Source organism: Natator depressus, chromosome 10 (assembly GCF_965152275.1).
Source record: "Natator depressus isolate rNatDep1 chromosome 10, rNatDep2.hap1, whole genome shotgun sequence".
In the NCBI taxonomy this organism is placed as follows: Eukaryota; Metazoa; Chordata; order Testudines; family Cheloniidae; genus Natator; species Natator depressus.
The window spans coordinates 72,562,541-72,586,100 of record NC_134243.1 but is presented as its reverse complement, the minus strand read 5'-3'; the positions used below and the strand labels follow the sequence as shown (position 1 = coordinate 72,586,100).

Sequence of the window (23,560 nt, the reverse complement as noted above, 5' to 3'; positions counted from 1 at the left end):
CCTAAATATAGCATCATTAGCACATTCCGGCTCAGGTGGAAGTTTGGGCTCAAGTGCACTTAACCCCCTAAATTTCAAATCTGTGGAATTGCTGGCTCTGGTAGGGAGAAAGACACAGTAGGAACTGTCCAGAATTTCTGCATAGATATACAAGTCAAAAGGCCCCTAACACTCACTATGAGCAATTTGTCCAAATATATGGATATTCCTAGTTATGTGCCAATATATCAGTGTCTTTTCTGGGTCTGCAGTGATTGTGATATTCACTATGTAGACAACCAAAGGTTTATAGACTACTTATGTTCCACTAACACCTTGTTTTGAGCACCTAAGTGGTACACAGACCTTGTACTGGCCCTATGCACAAGGGTGAATTCCACCGAGTTAAATTCATTTGGTCATTGAAACTTCACCTTTCCCCTCACCTTCCACACACCAAAAGTCAACTGACTAAATTCTGATTTCACATAACACCTATGTAATCCCAAACAGTATTCACCCTAGTGTCTGTGCAAATGACTGCAGAGATAGTGTGATGGGGTATATTCCCCACACTGGCCACTGAGAGGGTAAATTAGGCCAGGCAAGCCTAATTGACCAAATAAGCAGCCAGTAGGGGAGAGATATAGGCGAGAAGACGACCACTAATTGGAGGCAGTCACAGCTGGGCTGGAAGAGAAGGGGCCTGTATAAAGCTCAGGAGCTGCAAGTAGCAAGGAGGACTGCAGGAAAGGCAGGCTGCAGTTACTCCCTGAGAGGAGGGAGTTGGGAGGCTGGTGTACTCAGAGAGGGGGGACACAGTGATGTCGGAAGAAACCCAGGGAAACAGCAGCAAAGGCTAAGACCTTGGCTGAATGTTATAGGGTCCCTGGGCTGGAACCCAGTGTAGAGGGCAAGCCTGGGTTCCCCTACCAGCCACTGGGTAGTTGCACAGGGTATTGGAGATGCCAGCCAAACAGCTAGTCCAGAAGGACTGTGATTTCCCTGGAAGGGGAGGAACTTAGTGACCTGGCTGCCGCTCCAAGAGGGAGGGAGAGGCTATAGACAGAGAAGAAGATGGGTAGAGAGACTGCTGAGGAGGGTGAAGCACCTGGCAGAACTGATCCGCAGGATGGCCAGGAGTAGGTGCCACGAGCGGTGAGGGAACCCAGTCACAGACAGTCACAAGTCATCAGTTTAAACTATTATTGGAATTATGTTGGATTGGAGGGAGTCTCAAGTGGGGTTCCACAGAAATCTGTTCTGGGTCTGCTGTTGTTTAACATCTTATTAAATGATCTGGATGTACACACAGAGAGCATAATAATCAAGTTTGCAGATGACACAAAGCTAGAGGGGGCTGCCAATACTTTGGATAGAGCTAAAATTCAGAGGGATCTTGATAAATTGGAGAATTGGGCTATACGCAACAAAATGAATTTCAACAAAGGGAAATGTAAGGTGCTACACTTAGGGAAGAAAACCAAATGCACAAATACAGATTAGGGGAAAACTGGCTTGGCAGCAGCACTGCTGAAAAGGATCTGGGAGAATATCAACATAACTCAGCAATGCAATCCTGTTGCAAAAAAAAAAAAAAAAAAAAGCACAAATGCAATTTTATGTTGCATTAACAGAGGCATAGCATGCAAGTCATGGGAGGTGACGGTACCACCGTACTCGGCACTGGTTAGGCCTCAGCTGGAGTACTATGTCCAGTTTTGGTCACCAACTTATGGAAAGGATGTAAAGAAACTGGAAAGGATCCAGAGATGAGTGACAAAGATTATCAAAGGGATGGAATGTAAGCCATATACGCAAAGGCTGAAGGAACTGGGTATGTTTAGTTTGGAAAAGAGAAGATTAAGGAGGGACATGATGGTGGTCTTCAGATACTTGAAAGGCTGCCATAAAAAAGACAGAGAAAAGTTGTTCTCTCACCACAGTGGGCAGGACAAGAGGCAATGGGTTCAAACTACAGCACAGCAGATTTAGGTTATATCTCAGGGAAAAACTTCCTAACAGTCAGACCAGTAGGAGAATGGAGCAGACTGCCTCCGTAGGTTGTGGAAGCTTCTTCACTGGAGGTTTTCAAAAGGAGGTTGGAGCCATCCGTTTTGGATGGTTTAGACACAACAAATCCTGCCTCTTGGCAGGGGGTTAGACTAGATGACCGTTGTGGTCCCTTCTAACCCTATGATTCTATTACTTTAAACAGATTGAGTGCTGATGAGGAATTTGCTTTCACTTTTTAGTTGGTGTGTGTATGCATGTGAAATCTACTCACATGTTATTTATATTCCACCGTAGGGAGAGGAGACAAGCACTGAGATTTAACTTGGGAGTATTTTACCCTATAGATTGATGCAAAAGGAGATAGCACTCTTCGGATTCTCCTATGGTCCCACGTGACCTCCTCTCTCTCTCTCTCTCTCTCTCTCTCTCTGTGGTTCTGTCCATCTCTCTTTCTCTGATGTGCCTCCAGCAGAAGTAGTAAATACTCTTGTCAAACTCACAACCCTGTCAACATTGATGGGAAAACATTCCCGGTACACAGTAATGGAGGTGTGAGAGCAGCACACAGCCCAGAGCAGGAAGGCGTGGAGGTTTCCTGTGTTTCTGGCCATATTCTAAGCCCTGACAATCATGCACGAACAGTTTTAAAAAAATATATGCCATTCACAGTACCATCCCTCAGCAACTGTGGTTGAATGAAGTAAATTAACTCTTGTACTTCCAATTATGCATAGAACCAAGAAGAAAGGTTCAAGAGATGTCTTGGGGATCTCAGACTCCTCTCCTGCTGTTAATGTCAGAATGGCCACATAATAAAAGACCTGTGGAACAGGCTGAGCTGAAACTGGGCTGCTTTTGGGAGGATAGTGGGGTTTTTTTATGGTTTTAATTCACCTTTCATTTGGTCAATGAGTAGGTAAGAACACCCAATGGGTACTCCAAAACTCTGTTTTCCCTTGCTTTTCCAAGGGCTCGGGAAAAGAGTGGTTGAAAAACTTGGAGAAAGAGCAGAAGTTTCTAGGCAGGTTAGAGGCGTTGTTTGTAGTCATTTTTGACCTGCTGCGTGTGAACTGTACACACAGTTTTCATTTTGCACCGAGACTACGGCAAAGGCACTTTTAAAACTATTAACAGAGACACTGGAAACATTCATAGTGAAGGGGGCATAATTAACACTAATGCTGAATCAGCTAGGTTTCAAATTTTTTTTCAGAGGAAAGTTACTCTCTATTATCTTAACATTGTACAGTCATTTCCCACCCACCCCCACAATGACATATCATCACACGACATTAGTTCTATGGGGAAAGCATCTACAACACGCAGTAGAAAGAGAAATTTGGAAAATTGTCCTTTTCACCCTCTGATCCCATTTTTCCTTCTCTAGATGCATCTTGGACCATCACCTATAGCTCCTTGGTCCTAGACACACTTTCCCACTTTCAGTCTCCCTACACTTGCCCTTTTTTCCTTATATTTCAGTTTCCCTCACTTGCTAACATTGTTATATTTCTCCACAGCCTAGAGACAGACACATCTCCATGTTTGTTTTTGGCCAGATTCAGCAAGCTACTTAACCATATGCCTAACTTTAAGCATGTGCTCAAGTAACTTGCTGAATCAGGGCACTTGGCACCCTGTATGTTCACCTTCTTTCCATTTTCAGTACGTACAGACATGCAGTTCCACCAGTGCACTCACACATACCTGCTTCAACTAAGAGTCCCATTTTACCCTTCACATTCGGAATACACACACACGGGTCTCGGGAACCACAGCGATTGCACATGCACACTCAAGCATAAGAGTGGCAGATCGTCCAAGGAACCCAGAATTTCATGTTCTAGAGGAAAGAACTAAAATTAACTGAGCCTTCTTCCCCGTGGGGTTCAGTATATCTGTGTACATCACAGGGAAAGGTATATCAATTAGTATCTCAATTGGAGAATGGACTGGAAAACACTAATTGTCACCCTTTCAAGCTCTTGATCCATTAGAGTCAACTGTGTATATTATCAATGCAAGTAAAAAACAAAAACAAAAAAAAAACCCCTCTCTTCCTCCTCAACTGTGCCTGCCAGATCCCTCTCAACCTGCACGGTGAAAGACAGCTTCTCTGTCTTTACTCTGTGCATCTTTCAAGCAGCGACAGCTCACTTTACTCATCTGTGCAAATACACTGTGAAGTGTTTTCATCAAGAGAACCCTAAAGCAACTTATAATTCAAAGACAAAAAGGGAGGCAAACACTTGGAGATGTGGCTGTTATTTGGTTTAATAAACACTTAACTCAAAAACTTTTTTTTTCCCTCTGGACCACCACAAAACAATTTTGCAACCTTTAATGGCATGCCAGACATTTCAAGCATGAAGAAAATGCCACACTGCTGAATAAAAAGGAGGAGAAACCTCTTTCTGCTTGAGTGGATGAGAAAGCTGAAAAAAGGGTGTTTACTACAAAGAGGAAAAAGAATGCAGCTGAAAAGTGGGCCAGATAGGTGGAGAACTTGGCCGTTAGTTCTCAGACCACACCAGGACTTGCTGACCAATTTTTTTTTTAATATATATATAGTTATTACAGTCAATGGGCAGATTTGCAAGAGACAATTAATGTCAGCATAGAGCTGCTTGTATGCAGTCGGACAAGTGGCACGCCCTCAACTAACAGGTGTGGCAAGCATTGCTGAACTACAGTAAAATGCAATCTCATTGAAATTAAAGTTGGAACGGAAAAGACCTATTAGTTCATCCTGTCCCATCAATAAAGGATTGTTGCCTATAGGCTCGTTCTTCCAGTGCTTTATCAGCAGCACAACAAGCCAAAGATAGGTCACAGGGCTGCTGCCATTCCATTATCGCAAGTCCAGCCAATATGACCTTCTGTAAGCCCTTTGTGGGGATTCTAGACCGCTAGGTCCTTGGTCGTGACACTCTTCTCTGTGTAAACCTATTGAGAGCCAGTGCAGCCCATCCAACCCTTATGTGCAGAGCCTTCGGAGGCCCCCAGTGCTGCCTTTGGGCCCACATAGCTCCTCCATACAAGGTCTCAGAAGGGGCTTTGTTGTGCAGAAGGCCTCTGCAACAGGTGAAAATATGGGAGAGATTGTTCTAGAAGGACCGCCGTGGTGTTCATCTTGCATTCAGTACACGGAGAGCCTGATCAAGCTTGGGACTTGTGGGCACTACAGTGATTTAAATAATAAAACTGAAGGACAATAATAGTAACACCAACCAACAACAAGAGAGTTTAAGCTGGGGGGGTGAGGAGGAGGAGAGAAGGTGCTGTAAGACTCAATGCCTCGTATCAGTTAGTCTGATGGAATATGAATAAATCCACTTACCACAAATGCTACCACACTCCTTAGTGTAGATTCCCAGAGAAAGCAGCTCCTTAGGAATTGTATTGTATTCCATATCGCCATGGTGATTTTTTTCACACGATCAACATTTCTCGATAAGATCTGGTAAACGTCGGACGGGAGGGGAGAGAAAGGAATTTAATTAAATGCTCCAATTTCCTACTTCACTTCAGGAACATTGACAATTTTAAGCTACAATTGCCTTTGTGCTTGTACATATGCTACAGCTTCTATTTCAGAGACACGCTCCAGCTACTATGTGTTTTCGTATGACACCCAAATATTTCAGCACTTCCCCCCACCCCCAAAATCTGCAAGTCTGAAGGAAAAAGAATGGAAGCTTTTTCCCCCCTCCACCAAAAAAACCCCCAAAAAACAAAAAACACACCTTTATGGCAAAATCCTACAGAATTTAACAGAAAATGAAACCCTTTCCCTTAGGGGTTCGGGCTATCTCTCTATAGAATTGAATAAAAAATTATATTCTTGCTACAGATGGTTAAAAAATAGCAAGAATATTAGTCTCAATTAAATACTACAGACTTTCATAGTAACTGATTTAGAACCTTATTAAATTTCTATATCATCTTATTGTTTTTCTTTATTCTTCAGGGATGAAACCAAAGTATAGGTTTTTGTTTCAAATTCCATAAACTGTGCAACATGCATATATGTTAAAAGTTCTTTATTAAGCCATTCTTTTCCCTCCAGAAACTGGGGAGATGTAGCACCACAGAGTTAGATCAGGAAGCAACTGTGTGTGAATGCAAATCAGCATTTATACACATGCAAAAAATCTACACAGAATTGACATCTGTGTTCCATGTTTCTATACATAAATAGAGTTTGACCACAGGTTCTATCATCTGGGTGTACTAGTGAGGCTACTGAAAAGCCATTCCAAACAGAGGTGATAGCTCGGCCCAGAGTCAGCCTACCTTCTTTGAAAATTTGCGGTTGTCTCCAATGAAGCGCTTTTCTCGTGGCTTGAAGGTTCTGATACTTGCTTTTACCTAAAGAAAGAATAATTTATTTAGAATGTTACCATTCAAGTTTGGTATCATCATATTGATTTGGAGCTCTGGTGTCCTTTACTTATTTATTTGTTTCAGTCCCTAAATGGTTTATGACAAGGTGTTAGGTGTACATGTCAGTTATTCTGCACAATCCTGGGGCTCATCTAGGTTACTCCAATAGAGCGGCAGACTGCAGGGTGTGAGCAGCTCCATGGTTAAGCTCAGCACACAGCTCAGCATACTCCCTTCTGTTCCTCTGTTGGATCAACCCCATACAGAAAAGTTCTAAAAAAAGAGACAGGAACTGAAGATCACTTCCCCAAATGTCCTGTTCATGCTGCATATTTAATACTAAGGTATTAGAAGGGACATCCGAGAACAGATGGAAGTATTTTACGCTCCTGTAACGCCCTTAGCCACTTAAACCAGCTTGTGATATACTTATTCATGCTGAATACTACCTTATTCTAGTAATAGGTCCACTGAAGTCAATGGGATGACTCATGGAGTAAGGTGCTACTCAAATATGAGTAATGGTATTATAATTTAGCCCACAAAAAGTAATATCTTAGCCATAGGCAGGAGAATGGTCAAGTAGATAGGGCACTCGGTCTGCCACAAACTTTTTGTGCGACCTTGGTCTAGCCTACTCTGGCCTTAATATCCCATCTGTACATTGGAAACAGTACCTTCCTATCTTACTGCAGTGTTGTGTGGGTACAATAAATTAAAGATTACAAAGAGGTTCCCAGACACTACAGTGATGGCTAATAGATACCTAAATAGATCGATTCCAGTCTATCTGAAAAACAGGAATGGCCTGGGAACATCTTTGAAAGCCTCCGGAAAAGGGGAGCCATAATATATTTGAGCTTGTTCTTTGACAAAGAGGGTTGATCATTGTTCTCTATAGCAACATCCCAAACCTAAACTCCATACAAGGCAAAACAGTATCTACCAACCATTTAAATAAATAAAACTTTACTTCCTATATCACTGTAATAATTGGCTAGTAAGAAGTGAGTTACATTCCATCCAGCAACAGCAAATGTAAAATGGAATTTAATTCAGTAAGATGGCGGGACACAAGCAATCTGAGACCACCACACCCATGTCTGAGTTTTTGTTCCTGTCAACACTCTCTGAATAGAATATTGTGGGTCAACTTTCTGGGAAGAATTAGTCGTTAAAATTCCTGCATAGTAATGTAAATATTAACTCCCTTTTTTGTTACTGCAAATTAAGCCCTTGCGTGCAATAACCCACACCTCTTCCCAAAACATCTGTGGTTATCCCCAGCCCAAAGTTGCCATTTCATTGTCACATCAACTTGGATGGAATGTTGCAGCATAGTGATCTGCCAGTATTTCTTTATAAAAAGAATAAAGGCCAACCTTCCCTCCAGATGCAACCAGGTCAGGACCTTCTCCATTCAGTTCCTGTGTTTAAAAGACCAAGCCCCTTGGCACTAGCAAATTTAGGCATTCCAGTTTCTTACAGAGTGGATGAGTTAAGTGAAAACATTTAAACTTACTGGATTAAATACGACATCCAACTCCAAGCAAACTACTCCTTTTGAAGCAAGTTCCAGGTCTTTATTCTTCAATGTATAACAACATTGCTGTCCATTTCTAATCTAGAATTATAATAAATAAATAAATAATAAAGTGTATCAATAAATATTAACTCTCCGCTGTGTCTAAAATAGCTTTCCAACCACCATCCTTCCCCAGAAAAGATGACAATATAGAAAAAGCCTGAAATGTAACATGACCATTGGATTAGAGGACTATAAAATTGCAGATTAAAAACTATTACCGTCCAACTTTAATTTACAGACCCTGTACTTTTATAGCAGAGCAGTGCAAACAATAACCAGCCTGAAAATTCTGTCCTGGAAGCCAGTGAGTTGATGGGAAGTAATCAGCCTGTGTTATTACAGATTTAAAATGGAAGTTTTCTTCCAAAGATCAGAAAAGGAAACACAACAACAACAAAATCAAAATAACAAATCTCCAAATTCTCAGTTTATTGAAAGGTTGTCAAATTATTAGCCATAGAACAAAGAGAGTCCAAATCAATCAATCATTACAATTGGAATGAATGTTAATGTAACAAATGTTCAAAATAAACAAATTCCTGTAAAAGACTTTCCCCTTAGAATTTCAGATGCTGTTTCTATGCTCTAATCTGCCTGTTGGCCCTGTCATGTTAAATATCTATGAAAAAAACCATCTCCTTTACCATTTTGCAAACTATTTGGCTCAAATAAATGGCATCCTCTCTTCAAAAGTGATGGCAGAAATGTATTTATTATACACAGTAGGATATGTATTGATTAAACATTTGGCTTTTTAGGAAGCGGACCAGTTAATTCTAAACAGCAGCAACATAAAAACTGCAGCTCACCGAAAGTCTCCATTTGGGGACTATAATGATCAAAGATTAAAGAGAACAGAGGAAATTTGGGGGCATGAAATTGCAACCATATTTAAAATAGCTATTGCTGTCAAGGCATTAGTTTAGTACAAGTGCTCATACAAGCCATGGTGAAAATGAGTAAGGAATAAAAGGCACAAACGGGAATACAGTGTTTTCACATGACAAGGGAAAGGTCACTTTCTTTCCCAATGCTGCTCCACCTCCTTTGTATTGAATAGTTTTTCAGCGGATTGATCCCTTTCCTGGCAAATGGTTAAAGAAAAGAGGGCCCTCAGAAAGAACCAGTTTGCATCCTCAGTGGGATCCAAACAGGAATTCCAGCTTCCACTAATGCTGTCATCCAAAGCTTCCCCTGATAGGATGTTTGGGGGTTGGTATGTCTGTGTTTTGTTTATTTAAAAAAAAAAAAAAAGCATTGTGTCTAATTGATTTTAGATTGATTCTGCTTTCATTACATGAGCATTTCAAACCACATATAGGTGGAACCTATATGGGATACAACACAAAAGGGGTACCTCCATGAAAGCAGCTCCTTCTAAGTTGACAACAAATATGATGCCACTTCACAGCCCAACAGTTTTAGACAGTGCTGCCAAATCTGGACCTGCAGGGCTACTAGTGCTAAGGTGATGTTTATTCCTCGTATTCCAAGAATATATTGCTGGAATGTAAGCTGCTTTGTGCTGATTAACAGCTAAAGCTGATCAAATAGTGGAATTTCTCATCTATGAAAAAATATGGATATTTTGAGGTTTGGTGTTTTGTCCCAATTCAGGACAATGTCAAAATATCACCTTTTTTTGCCGAATGAAAAGTTCTGAAAAAATTTTATTTGGAAATGTCAAACCAAACATTTCAACATTCCCAAACTAAAATGTTTCACTTTGATGTGTAGATCAGAAATGAAATAATTTGTTTCAATTTTTCCAATTGGAAATTCCACCAAACTCAGTTTTTTTCCTCAGAAAATTTTGATTGCAACCAAATCCCTCTTAAAAAAAAAAAAAAAAAAGAGGAAAATGTTTTGTTTAAAAATTTTCAACCAGCCCTATGAAACAGACATATGATAAGAATTAAAGCACTGCAGGAAGTCAGGATATCTTCTCTTTTGACACAGTTCGCAATGATGTGTATCATAGTTTTCACTCACCTCTGTTGTTTAACAGGAAACTCGCATGTATTACATCCATCATTCCCTCCATAAACCCACCCACATCAATTCTGGACATGATACTAATTCTATACTCACTCCTTATACCCAGCTGATACAAGAATCTGGGGCAGATGAGCAGCAGAAGGATATCACACACGGAATCTTAGGCATTCTAGCTAGGGAGACAGCACAAATAAATAGCTTCCCAAGAGACTCCAAATCTGCTTGAACAAGGCCAGCAACCAATGGCAATCTCAAACCTGTAGATACAGTCTTCCAAGAAGCCTATCTACTCTAGTCCACCAACCAATGAGTGTGTTATATGTCCTATTCTGGAAAATAAAACTTCCATAAGGCTCAGAGAATTGATCATCTTCACATTTTTCTTCCTTGATAATAATATAAACCAATCAAAATCCACAAAGTAGTCCAGATGGATTGGGTTCCTGGCCAATCACTTTTGCAGCCTGTTAGCCTGGAGAACACTCTGGTTAACATTTCTGCAACAGGTAGAAGGAATGCTGCTGAAAACAACTTCTCAGAGATGCACATGTGCACACACATTCACAGCAGGTAACTCAAAGCACAATTCAGACTTTAATGTACATGTCTTAATTTTGTGCTTATTTCACATCGAACTAAAACAAATTGGATAATTAAATTATATATGGTTTAGTGATTTTCCGCATCTTTCAGATACACATTCCTCATAGCTCTTCCTCTGTTCCTAGTGGGGAAAACATTCTTGACAATAACCTGATGAGGAGTACTCTTTATCTGTCTTTGGTATATATTAGTTAATTATCCATTTCAAAAATCTAGATGAAGAAAGCATCAACCACAGTAGTACCACATGTGGCTAAGTAGAAACATGCAGTACTATGACAGTAGCTTTAGCTAGACTTACTGGTTTGATTCTGGCATCATACCATTTTACACCAGAGCAAATTTCATTGATTTCACTCCAGATTTGCACAGCGAGAGCAGAATCAAATGCAGTGGGTATGGCTCCATGTGTGTCTGTACGCAAGTTTAGAATCAACAATGAATTCATGCCCATTGCAATGAATTATGGTATCTGAGAGACCGTTTTGGCTTGGAAGACCTTTTTCAAAGGTAGAAATGAGCTTTTAAAAAGGTGAGTATCATTACTATTAAACTTTACTTAAAATTGTATTGGGAAAAACAACAGTTGTGTTGGAAGTGTTAACAGTTTTATTTCTTGTTCTTAATTCTATTTGGCTTACGTGCAATTGTAGTTCAGTCCAACACTAAACATTCATATTGATTTCCTAGTTCGCTGACCTTCTTAAGAAAAAACAGAGGGGAAAAAATTGGAAATAAAGTGGCGTTTCTCCACCTTACATTTTTTATTGAATACAGGGTAAAAAAACTGTTTAATGCACCACTAGCACGCTATCCCAGTTTGCTTCAACAAATGCAGTGGGGAAGTTCAGTACATTTGATCATATAGAAATAAAAAGGTAACATCCCTCAGAAGTTCAGAGAAAAAATGCCCAGGTTAGCCTTTGGTACAGTACATTTCTATTGCATTAATTTCTTGAGTCATACTTTTTCTCCCTACATTTGTTTCTGTTTCAGTACAACACATTCCCGCCAAATATTTAAAGATGGCCAATTCTTTTCCATTTAATTTGGGGTCCACTTTTTCCTCATACCATTGCTGTTCATGGCCATTGGCAAACATTCCCACTAGCTACAGGAAATGTGAATGGATGTTACACCAGAGTCAGGCAGAAAGTATCTGAAAGACCGATTAAATCTGACCTACCGTTGTGTCACCCCAACTACAATAACTTTTGCTTTGTGCCTGGTATCCCAAGGATTTCATTCAATAATGAGTTCAACGAATGGTTTCTGTAACATGACTTGTCTCTGGCAAGGCTATCAATGAATACTGAATATTACAGCTAGGTGAAAAGGACAGGAATACTTTTTACACAGACACACTTCTGATCTAAATTTGAACAGGGCTGAGAGTAGGACCTTTGAAGAGAGGTAGTTAAGGCTACTCCTTAGTGACACTATGCTTTACACCTTGATCAGATCCCACGATGGAATGCCTACATTGTTTGGGAGAGCTGATCATGTGCAAGATTGCCTGTAACAGGTTGATTTAACACCGAGGGCAGGAAAGTCCGACTTATTGATTTGCTCCTTTTTGTAAGGTCTGAGGCCAGATAGGATGTTTTTTCCTAGCACTGTTTGGTTTCAGGTAGATGGATGTGCTATAAGAAAATGAATCCAACATCTTCTCAGCTAGCTCGATGTAAAGACACAAACTAATGACTAAGGAAAGCTATGAACAGAACATTTGAAGAATTCGCAGAACCAAAAGATTTCTTCAATATGACGTACCTCCTCACCCTACTGTTTTTTATATCCCTCATTAGACAATTTTTTTCCTTTATTCTACAAAACTTATTCAATGTTACAGCTCAGAATACGTGCTGTTTGCTTTGCCCAAAAGTTCCTGTGTGTTTTATTGTAAGCTATTCCATCAAAAAACAACAACAACAAAAAAAACACAACAACCCATGCACACACAAAAAAACCCACACAAAAAAAATCCTTCAAATACATAAAGCCTCCCCCATATCCTCATTCAAATGCTTCTGACATTCTGACACTCACCCTTGTCATGATGCATACAGAAGAGTCATCTGATAATGGTAAGGCAGGGGGCAAGTTGTGATTACTACAGTTACCAATACTGATGCTAGAACTTCCTACTCTACAATTATTGTCCTGTCTTCCTCCTCCCCCGGCCCACACCACTTGGTTGCTTCGCTTGCAGGTAACATCTTGCCTTTTAGTTTGTTAGCTCTTTAAGCAGAGACTGTCTCTTACCCTAGATTTGTACAGCACCTAGCATACAGGGCCCTAACATGACCGATGCTGCTAGATCAGGGATTGGCAACCTTTGGCACGTGGCCCGCCAGGGAAAGCCCCTGCCGCGTCCTCAGGTTCTGCCGATCGCAGCTCCCACTGGCCGCGGTTCGCCATCCCAGGACAATGGGGGCTGCGGGAAGGGCGGCCAGCAGATCCCTCAGCCCCGCGCCACTTCCCGCAGCCCCCATTGGACCAGAATGGCAAACTACGGCCAGTACAAGCTGCGATCGGCCAAACCTGCGGACGCGGCAGGTAAACATACCGTCCCGGCCCACCAGGGGCTTTCCCTGGCGGGCCATGTACCAAAGGTTGCCGATCCCTGTGCTAAATACTACCACAATAATAAATTATAAGAAGTCATATAACTATTAAACTTAATAATTCTTCTAAAATTCCATATTCCCCTTCAAGACTCAAACAAAAGATAGCTCTGACCTTCCATTGTCACTTCAGGAGCCAAGGCAAGGCCTGTGACTAGAGCTGATTGAAAATCAAAATTTCTATCTTGTAGGAAAATTCCAATTATTTCGAAATATGTTTGTGTTCTAAATTGGGACAAAGTCAAAATATTGAAGTTTTTCATCGAATGGAAATGTCTGTAAAATTGTGCTGGAAATATTGAAAATGTTACATTTCCAGTTGGTTTGGAATTCATCTGTGTCCCCTTGAGCTGCCTCAGTACTTCGTGAGACTTGTATTTTGAGTGTCTCAAGTCCCCATTTTCATGGCAGCCAGGCTCCCCAGCCAGCCTACACCATGTGATTCCCATAAGGCACTGCTACAGTTCAACCAGAGAGGACACCATGGTGCACCATGGGAGACGTAGTCCACGCGAGGAGCAAGGCACCTGAACTACAACTCTCCTCAGGCATTGCTCAGGAGGACACAGATTAATGTCAAACTGTCCTCAGACAGAACATTTCAAGTTGGTTCTACAAACTCAAATGTTTGGTCTGGGTCGACCTGACCAGAAACTAAATATTTGTTTAGGTTTTCCTAATGGAAAATCAGGAAATTTTCCATGGGCAAATGCTGACTTTCCCATCATAGCATTTTCCATAAAAAAAAGGATGATCACATCAAGTATGCTAATAGGTTTAGAAAACACAATAAAAATATTAAAATGCACAACCATATTTGCCTATACCGGTTGTTTCCCTGTCATACCAATAGAAACTTCTTATTGGTTGAGTTCACTGGCAAAAAAGAACATGATCATCTTTGTCTTCAACCTTCATTTTTTGGAGAGAAGGCAGCTGTGGTATGAATTTAGTCCTTGGGCTGAATTTAAGACATCCCTGCTCTAAGCGGAGTAATTACTATTGGGCAGATTCTGGCACCTGCTATGGCCCCTTCTTTGCTGCTCCAACAATATAAAGAGGGCAGAATAGCCATCTGAGAAATTTCCCCAGCACAAAAGGCTGCCATAGATAATCCTACACTGCTACCTCCACACACCCGCCCAACCCACCAATGTAGGGGCATGTGGAGGAAGTATGTCAGTATAGGGGGTGCCTGGCATGCTTTGTAATCCAAATATTTTGGGTTACACAGCAGCCCATTGGTAGTTGCGGGAAAGCGAACACAAATTAAAGCAGCCTCTAGGGTTTCTCTAACTTACATTATGGACCATGCCTGAAACAACCCAGATTTCCAGAAGTGCAAAGGTGCACCTCTGCAGTCCCACCCCATGCTGTGCCGTGCCTCCAAATAACCTGGTTCTGTATCTTGGTGTGGGGGAGATATCCAATCTTAATGAGAACTATGGCGTAAATCCATTGTAAAGTCCTCCCCCAGCTTTCTATCCTTCCAGGCCAATATTGTGTCGCATTTTCTCAAATTCATGAATGTATCTGCTGAACTATTCTTACAAACGCCCCCTTAAAACAAATGTGACTGAATACGGTATTGATGTAGCTAGCCAATGCTAAATCTATTAAGCAACCACCTTACTGACCGCTTGTGAATTTTAATGAAATAGTAAAACCTGAGATTAATACAACATAAGGCTTTGAAAAGACAGGAATCTTACACAGCAAAGGTTTTTTCTTTGCTTTTAGCTCAAAGAAATATGGTTTAGTGAGGTTTTTTGCACTGAAATAGGAAAACTTCACCATGTATCCACCTTTGATGTGAATCTGATATCATATCTTCATGATATGACTCAACACAGCTGGGTAAAACCCTTGTACATCATCACCCTTGATGTATGCAATGGACAATGGCTATTCCCCCTGGGTAACATGTCTAAAGCATTTGGGACTCTGAAATTCTTTCTGGGTCTCATCACTAATGCACAGTGTCATACAGTTGCACTGAGTAACATAAAGAGTGCTTAATAGAAGAGACACACGGAATTATTCAAAGGCAACTTTCTCTCGGAAAAGGAGACAGCAAGCCACCTAGTCAACCCACTCAATGCCAGATAATACAACTGTAGTGTTACCACAACTCTCACATATAGGGCCTGATCCTGTAGCACCAAGCACTACTGGTCAGATGCTAAGTGCCCTCAACTCCCAAGGAAGATGAGATGCTCAGTATCTTGCAGGCTCGGGTCCTTGTGGTCTCAATCTGAGACATCCCTTAGAACATGAAACCTCTGAGACATTTATGTTAGTTATCGTCACTGTACTATTGGATACTGAAACCATTTGGTTATTTGATGAGGCTATTTTACAGACCTTTTCCTGTTAATTAAAAAAGAGTGCAGCTGGAGTCAATATTGAGCTGATAATAATACAGATAAGAACATTCCATCTTGTGGCATAGTACTTCATCTGACCGCCCCTCCAACATGGGGATATTTGATATAAGACCATTATACTTTGCTTTCAACTTCATTGAAGCACATTACATACTTCCATCTTCCAAATAACTTGCATCTTTGTATAATATGGGAGTCCCTTGAAGCAAAAATGAAAAGACCATAAGGTCGTTTTAATAAGAAGCGGGAGCAAAAGGCAAGAGAGATGGGAGAAAAATTCATGGGCTGATTAACATGGAAAAAAATTCTCTTAGCCAAGCTCTCCTGAGGTTACGATATATAAAGTACATGCACTGTATTTGGTCCACAGCTTGCTGGAACATACCAAGCTTCAATTCCTCATATTGCTGATCTGGGTGTTACTAAATTTCTCGTCTTTCATTAGTACCAAGTCTATTTTTTAACCTCAGAAATGCTTTAAGCAAAGATGAAGTCTGATCTTGATTTCAGTGATTGATGCCAGAACCTTCCAAGTGCTGATTCAGACTCACACTGACACGTGTGGCCTTTGGGGAGTCAAAACTTCCCTGCCTCAATTTCCCTACCTGTAAAATGGAGATGATACCTAGTTCAGTGGGACATTATAAAAATCAGTTAATGTTTCTATGGTTCTTTGAAAAATTAAGTACTAAATATTATTTTTAGAGCTGTATAAAAATTCACAAATAATTTGGTCAGCAATTTTTGCTTTATTCAGTTCACCAACCGAATATGAATTTCTCAAATTCATTCACTATTTGAAATTATTGGCAAATTCTTTTTTGAACTCTTCCCCCACCCCATATGTTATTGTTTCTGTTCCTTAATTGGATGATGTATGGAACAGACTATTCAGGATGAAGTGCAAATGTCAAATATCACAATGGAGTGTGGCAGTCCAACTGTTTTTGTTTGTTTGTTAATATTTGTGCCTTTAAGCTTAACATTAATTGGTGATGAGCATTTACAATAGTTAAGCTTGAACACTTGATTTTGTGCAAAGCACCAGCCTAAGAAAATCCTGACCACATCGGAATCAAAATAAACTCAAATTTTAATATTTGAGGAACCCTCCCCGACACACACTATATGTACATACACTGAAGTCTATTTTTTATTAAGATGAGAATCTCTGTCACCCATAAGTGAATCTAAAAGTAAATGCATCTCATCTGCAAACAGATCACAAGTAAAACTCATGCATTTTTAACCAAAGAGATAGAAAACATTGTGAAATGCTTTTTGGTTTTCGGCAAGGGATTTAATGCCAGGCAAAGGTTAAGCCCAATCGCCTATGAATTAGACTGTTTGTGTGGTTATCAGCCACCACTCCATGGGATTCCAACTACTGCTCTCTTGTAATATATTTCTCAAAGAATTCAGAGGATACACTCAAATGTATGGACAAAGTGCTAACACTATTGGGTTAAAAAAAAAAAAAGACTCCGATTTCAAAGAAGAGAGTTTCAGAACACTGCAAATCTCTGACTGAACAGACTAACTTAATAGGTGCTAAATGGTTTTTAATCATAGGCAGAGAACAGTATATTTACACTAGATTTGCATGAAATAGGAGGCAGCAAAGTTTGGAAGGGAAGGAAGAAAATCAGTTAGCTTGAGAAAGCATAAACAATTTTTTTGTCTCAAATCTTGGACAAAGAACCCAGACTGAATGGAGTTTGGACTCTACCACACACATACACAATCCCCTCCTCTGCCTTGTTACAGGCTTCCTAAGGGATACTTAACAAATGCCTATAAAATCAACAGAGGATCCAAATCTAACATCTCCTCACTGTGAGCCCACACAGCCTGCTGCCGATCATGCAGACCATTTGGCAAGCACCGGTTCTGCAGGAGAGCAGCTGCTCGAGCCACTCTCTTCCAGTAACATCAGGGATATGAGGACTTGGGGAAAAATTAACCAAGCGATCAAAAATGGAATAAAAGATGTTCAGAGTTGTTCTTCCCTGTAAATATCAAATGGTTCTTCACATGAAGCTGACTTTAACATTGTTCTAAAACTGCAGATGTCAATGACTCAGGCCACTAAAATGGACAAGCAGAAAATAAATGTCTTAAGGAACTCGGAGTCACAGTAGCAGAGTAAAAGAGGGCTGCAAAACACCGCAATTCTAATCTGAGAAGAAATGTACATGTATCATTTGAAACACTTTTACATATTATGAGACTATGTTCATATCAAACCTGATCCAAAGCCCATTGAAATCTATGGATATGCTCCCTTGGACAACAGTGGGCTTTGGATCAGGTCCTCAAATAGTAACATTTACAAAAGTCATGCATTTAAACTCCATCCACACCATTCTGTATTCACCCCACCCTTCATTCCCACAAAGAGAGAAAATAAAGAAGTGGGGGGGAGGGAATTAAAGAGGAAAAAAGGCCCATTTTAGTCCATCAATTTTTGTTTCCAGTTCATTTACTTAAACCAAATTTTTCAAACTAAAATTATGCACCAAAATTCATATTTAGGTGCATAAATAAAGGGGACCTGATTTCCAGAACTGTTGAATCCCTCCTCTGCCTAAAATGATACTATTCAGACTTTATTTCTGGTGATGATCAGCAAGAAAGAACTCAGTGTGACTTTCAGATTCCTGATTGAGTTATGCCAGCAATTACAAAAAACAACTCTCTTTTAACCTGTAAAGCAAGAGACTGAACGGAGATCACAGAGGAAGAATACACATAGAACCCATGAGCACTGTTCTTACAGAATCACTTTTCAGAGTATAACTGCACTTTTTTTTGTGGTACTGGATTATCAATATTAGCTTTATGCAGATAATTTCATTCAAAAGGTAGCCAAGTATCATCACTTAGAGCCATACAGCCCACCTTCTGTATTCAACCCTTTTCATAAGCATCTACACTGAAATCAAAGTTGATATGTTCGTTTGGTAGCCACTTGACTAATGAATGCTTCCTAGTACTTTTCCAATGCCTCATATGTACAGGTTCTGATAAAGCAGGTATGAACAGCAAATACCTACATTAATGCAGTTAAAATTGCACACAAGGCAGAGATTGCAAAAGGTAAGGTTCTCACAGCAGCATTCACTCTGCTGCACCTGACATCCTATATGCTGGAATGATAAATATTTTAAAATATAAAACAGTGACATAGTAAGCCACGTAACTGACACCCCCTCGCACACGCAGAGAATAGAAAATGCTACCCACTATAGATGTACTGTGGCTATGTTAACATTGCTGCTGGAAACAATGTTCTTCAATTAATATAGTTTTTTAAAACTTAAATTCCTAGCTGAAAACAATTAAATTATCTGCGCTTCATAATGTTAACATCCAAATTTTCACAAATGGGGTCTGAAGTTATCATCTAGCAAAGCGCTTAAGCACATGTTTAACTTTAAGCACATAGGTTGTCCCACTGAAGTCAATGAGATTCCTCCCAGGACGAAAATTAAGCATGTGCTTTTATGCTTTGCTGGATTGGGGCCTGAGTTCCCGACTTTCCTGGCACGGTTTGGCTGCCAACAATTTTCAGCCAGACTGCTGTAATAGGGGAGCAGATATTTTCAGACAGAAAAAATAATTCTTTATGCAAAATGAAAAGGTAGAATATACAAAATACTGCAGATTGCAGTAAAAATTGCAGGTACACTAAAATATTAGGTCTCCTTAACTCTGAGAGTGCCCCTCCACCCCATCTTGGATGTTAAAGCACTCGTTTTGGAGGATGGGGAAAGCACTGGTGTTACTCCCCACCCCACAGTCTCCCTCATGCAAACTGCTCAACAGAAAACCTGAAAAGCACCGGCTCCTGTCATCCCTTAATTAATTCAAGCAGAGAGAATGGGCAGTGACATCATAAAGGGGACAGGAATTCATTGAGTTCTGATAAGATTCTGGTACTAATGAGCACAGACAAGTCATTTTTCTGTTGCTTAATTATTTTAATTGTAATTTCCCTCACCTCACCTTCCCCCCCCCCACACACACCCACCAAACCAAGGCAACTAGTCCTCAGTGAGGACTATGTCCCATCCAGCTTTCAAACTCCAGCCATTTTTTTTTGTTGTAGTTCTGTTTTTAAATGAGTGGGTACAATTTTACAATGAAAAAGGTGTTTGCTTCTTGCTTTCCTAAACGTCCAAAAATAGCTGAAAAGATTTTGATCTACTTTCTCCCCACACCATCACCCTTTGCAAAAATAAATAATAATTAAATAAATAAAATAGCAGAGACCAACATGGAAAGTTTCAGCCCAAAATGTGAACCTATTTCAGACAAAACATTAGCACATGAAAACGGAGTTGTCATGGAAGCTAATTTTTCAACTTTACTACCGGGGGTGTTATCAATACTCGCTGTATACTGTTCACACAGCCTGTCATGTTGTGTGTTGTCTCATTGTTTCCTTGTATTCCCCCTTACCTGTGTCTGTATCTATCTGTTGTCTCCTGTCTTTTACTTATATAATAAAATCTTTGGGGCAGGGACTGACTATCTTTTTGTTCTATGTTTGTAGAGCACCTAGAGCTATGGGGTCCTGGTCCAGGACTGGAGTTCCGAGGAGATACCAGAATGCAATTCTGTTTCTGTTCTCCCATGATCGCCCTCTCTTCACATTTGCTTACAGAACAATTACTACATAGTACTGCAGTTAAACACACCCTTTTATGGTAATTAATTGATCTTTAAATATTCATGGTAAATAGGCCTAACGGCCTATGATGGGATGTTAGATGGGGTGGGATCTGAGTTACTACAGAGAATTCTTTCCCGGGTATCTGGCTGGTGAATCTCGCCCATATGCTCAGGGTTTAGCTGATCGCCATATTTCGGGTCGGGAAGGAATTTTCCTCCAGGGCAGATTGGAAGAGGCCCTGGAGGTTTTTCGCCTTCCTCTGCAGCATGGGACACAGGTCACTTGCTGGAGGATTCTCTGCTCCTTGAAGTCTTTAAATCACGATTTGAGGACTTCAATAGCTCAGACATAGGTGAGAGGTTTTTCGCAGGAGTGGGTGGGTGAGATTCTGTGGCCTGCGTTGTGCAGGAGGTCGGACTAGATGATCATAATGGTCTCTTCTGACCTTAGTATCTATGAATCTATGTAATTTTGCTCCGCTGTGCCAACAACAACTATTTGGTCAATCCTATTGTGATGTGCAATTACTTTCTTGAAGTAACAAGAAGCAACAATGAATAAAGACACATCTGAAATGTTACTACTGAAAGGTGATGTGACAAACACACAGAAAAACAATTCAATTATGTTTTCAGACTAAAATGGCATATTGCCCAGATGAACTTTACGTAGTTTTCTTTCCAAATCAACCATATTTGGCAACCTTTGTGACAGTAAGGAGGACTGTAAACACTGACCAACCAAGACATGCGCGCACACGCGTGTGTGTGTGTGTACACACACACACACGTACGTACGTACGTGTGTATACATATATAAATACACAAACAACCCTTCCTCCCCCACCCCAAAAAAGAGGTTGTTTATATCTAGATCTGAGTTGTTTCATACAAGAGAGGGAAAGAAATGCAACTTGCTCCCAATGAAACCATCAATGTTCGAATGATACACGTGCAAAGATAACTTACAGACAGCAAAGGGATAGCAACTTTTCCAAGAAAATCAGGGGGTTTATCTCCATCTTCATCAAACACTGTCACTTCAAGAACATCGTGGATATCTTTAATAGGGCTGGAATGAGAAGCACAAAAAATGGTCTGTACACATTCAGTCTGCTCCAGGAAGATCAGAGAATAGTGTTTCGCTAATTAAGTCTGCATTACCTTGGAGTATAAAACTAGCATTTAATTAAATTCCAAAAATTAAATCAAACCAAGGCTATTCCCCAAGCTTTTCCCTCATGCAAGATTCACGTATCCACGTGAAAGACAACAATTATTGCTAGACAGTGAGATTTCTTGTGTGTGGATGTTGACATTGATGGAACATATGAGGGTGAGGAAGGTGGGCAAGAGAAAAAGTTTGAGTCAGAGTTTAGGAAGGTGCGTGTATGTGCCAAAAAGGTATGTAAAGAGGAAAACCTCTCATTTTTTCTGAGCAATTGAGCAATTTTCCCCATTTGGCCAAGTAGTTTAAAGACTTCTAAAAACCCTCAAACAAAATAGATAATATTATTAATTCCATCTAATTCATATGCTTTACTGGGGATGACAACTGCCTGCTAATCTCAGCTGGTCATCAGGATCATTAATAAAATAAGAGATTCATCCGGGGAAACGTATTGGTGTCTGTGAGCTTGGGTAACTGTAGATGACTGGAGGGAGGAAGAAAGCAAGCAAGCAAGCAAGTTATTGTTTATCCAAGTGCAATTGACACAACTAACCACTGAGGCTTTGTCTGGCTTTGGTCTCATAGAACAGTGGTTCTCAACCAGGGGCACGTGTACCCCTGGGGTATGCAGAGGTCTTCTGGGGGGACATCAACTCATCTAGATATTTGCTTAGTTTTACATCAGGCTACATAAAAAGTACTAGCAAAAGTAAGTACACACTGAAATTTCATTCGGACAATGACTTGTTTATACTGTTCTATATACTATACACTGAAATATAAGAACACTATTTATATTCCAATTGATTTATTTTATAATTTTTGGTAAAAATGAGAAAGTCAGCAATTTTTCAGTAATAGTGTGATGGGACACTTTTGTATGTCTGATTTTGTAAGCAAGCAGTGAGGTTAAATTTGGGGGTACACAAGACAAATCAGACTCTTGAAAGAGGTACAGTAGTCTGGAAAGGTTGAGAGCCACTGTTGTAGAAGATAAGCCTCACAAGCTGCTACTCTAGCTAGAAGACAACTAATTCCAGGAACATTCCAGCAACAGAGCCACAATTTAGGATGAATGTCCACCAAGGACTGAGCTTGGAACCTATTGCACTAAAAGCATGAACTAAAATACTAATTCCCCTAGCAGACAGCTGTAGAAAACTCACTAATCTCTTAGGTTGAGAGAGTAGAGGGAGACAAATACCTATACTATCGTAATGTGAGTTACATAAACAGCAATTAAATATATACCCATAAAGTTTTGAGAGCCCAGAAAAAGTAAACGGCTACCAGAACCTGCCAGTTTGTGAGGCTTTACACCTCCACTTTTGTTCAAAGGTAAACTGAAAAACACCATCAAAATAGTTGTACACAGGCTATTAGCGATATAAAACGTCAAAAGTACTCAGACTACACTGATGGGCACAGTCCAAGAACCTAAACAGAACAGAAAGTCTCACAGAATGTATATGACAGGAACAGATTTACTAAAACATTCGAATCTGGACCAAGGGTCAACTTTGTAAGCTCAGGATAAATAGTGATGCATGCGGAGCTTCTTCAGAATAAACAAATAGGGTAAGAAGGAGAGTTACAAAAAAGACACACAGTAGGGGCCAGAGGGCAAAAGAGGTATAGATGTTCCAGATTCATTTCTGGCACCAGTGAACTCATTAGAAATACATGGTAGAGTTTTTTCCATCGACCACAGAGCAATAAGATATGAAACCTTTCATCTTATTCAAAGCCTGCCCAGCCTCTCTGCATGCTAGCTTGTATGATTTGAATCAATAATACTAAGACTAGTTTCCTAGTGGAGTAGCATCCGCATCACAAAGATAAAACTGCCACCCTTTATCAGTAGCCTCAAGAGCAGTGGACAAGGAACAAATCATTTAGGGAAAGCAGACTCTTCTCTCAGCTCCAAAAGGTGGTTATTATTCCACTTTAGCCCTAAAAAAAACGTAGGTGGGGCACTATAGAAGAAATTTACACCGTAGCAGCCCATGTGTGACCTTGCTTTGCAACAGCAAGTTGCATCTATTCTGCGAATACTGAGGCCTTCAGTCTCCAGGGCATTTTTCACAGGCATCAAATTCACTTAATAATCATATATTTTTTTGGTTTG

General features: G+C 40.2%; 1 protein-coding gene across 1 annotated transcript in view; it reads right to left on the bottom strand.

Moving 5' to 3' along the window:
- Window positions 1-23,560, bottom strand: part of MCTP2 (multiple C2 and transmembrane domain containing 2) — a 164,781-nt gene that overhangs the window by 50,961 nt on the left and 90,260 nt on the right. The window contains exons 14-17 of the mRNA XM_074966514.1: window positions 21,231-21,333; window positions 7,904-8,005; window positions 6,292-6,366; window positions 5,336-5,455 (exon numbers count right to left, since the gene is read on the bottom strand). Of these exons, the coding sequence (XP_074822615.1) occupies window positions 5,336-5,455; window positions 6,292-6,366; window positions 7,904-8,005; window positions 21,231-21,333 (400 nt within the window). The remainder of the gene's footprint in view (window positions 1-5,335; window positions 5,456-6,291; window positions 6,367-7,903; window positions 8,006-21,230; window positions 21,334-23,560) is intronic.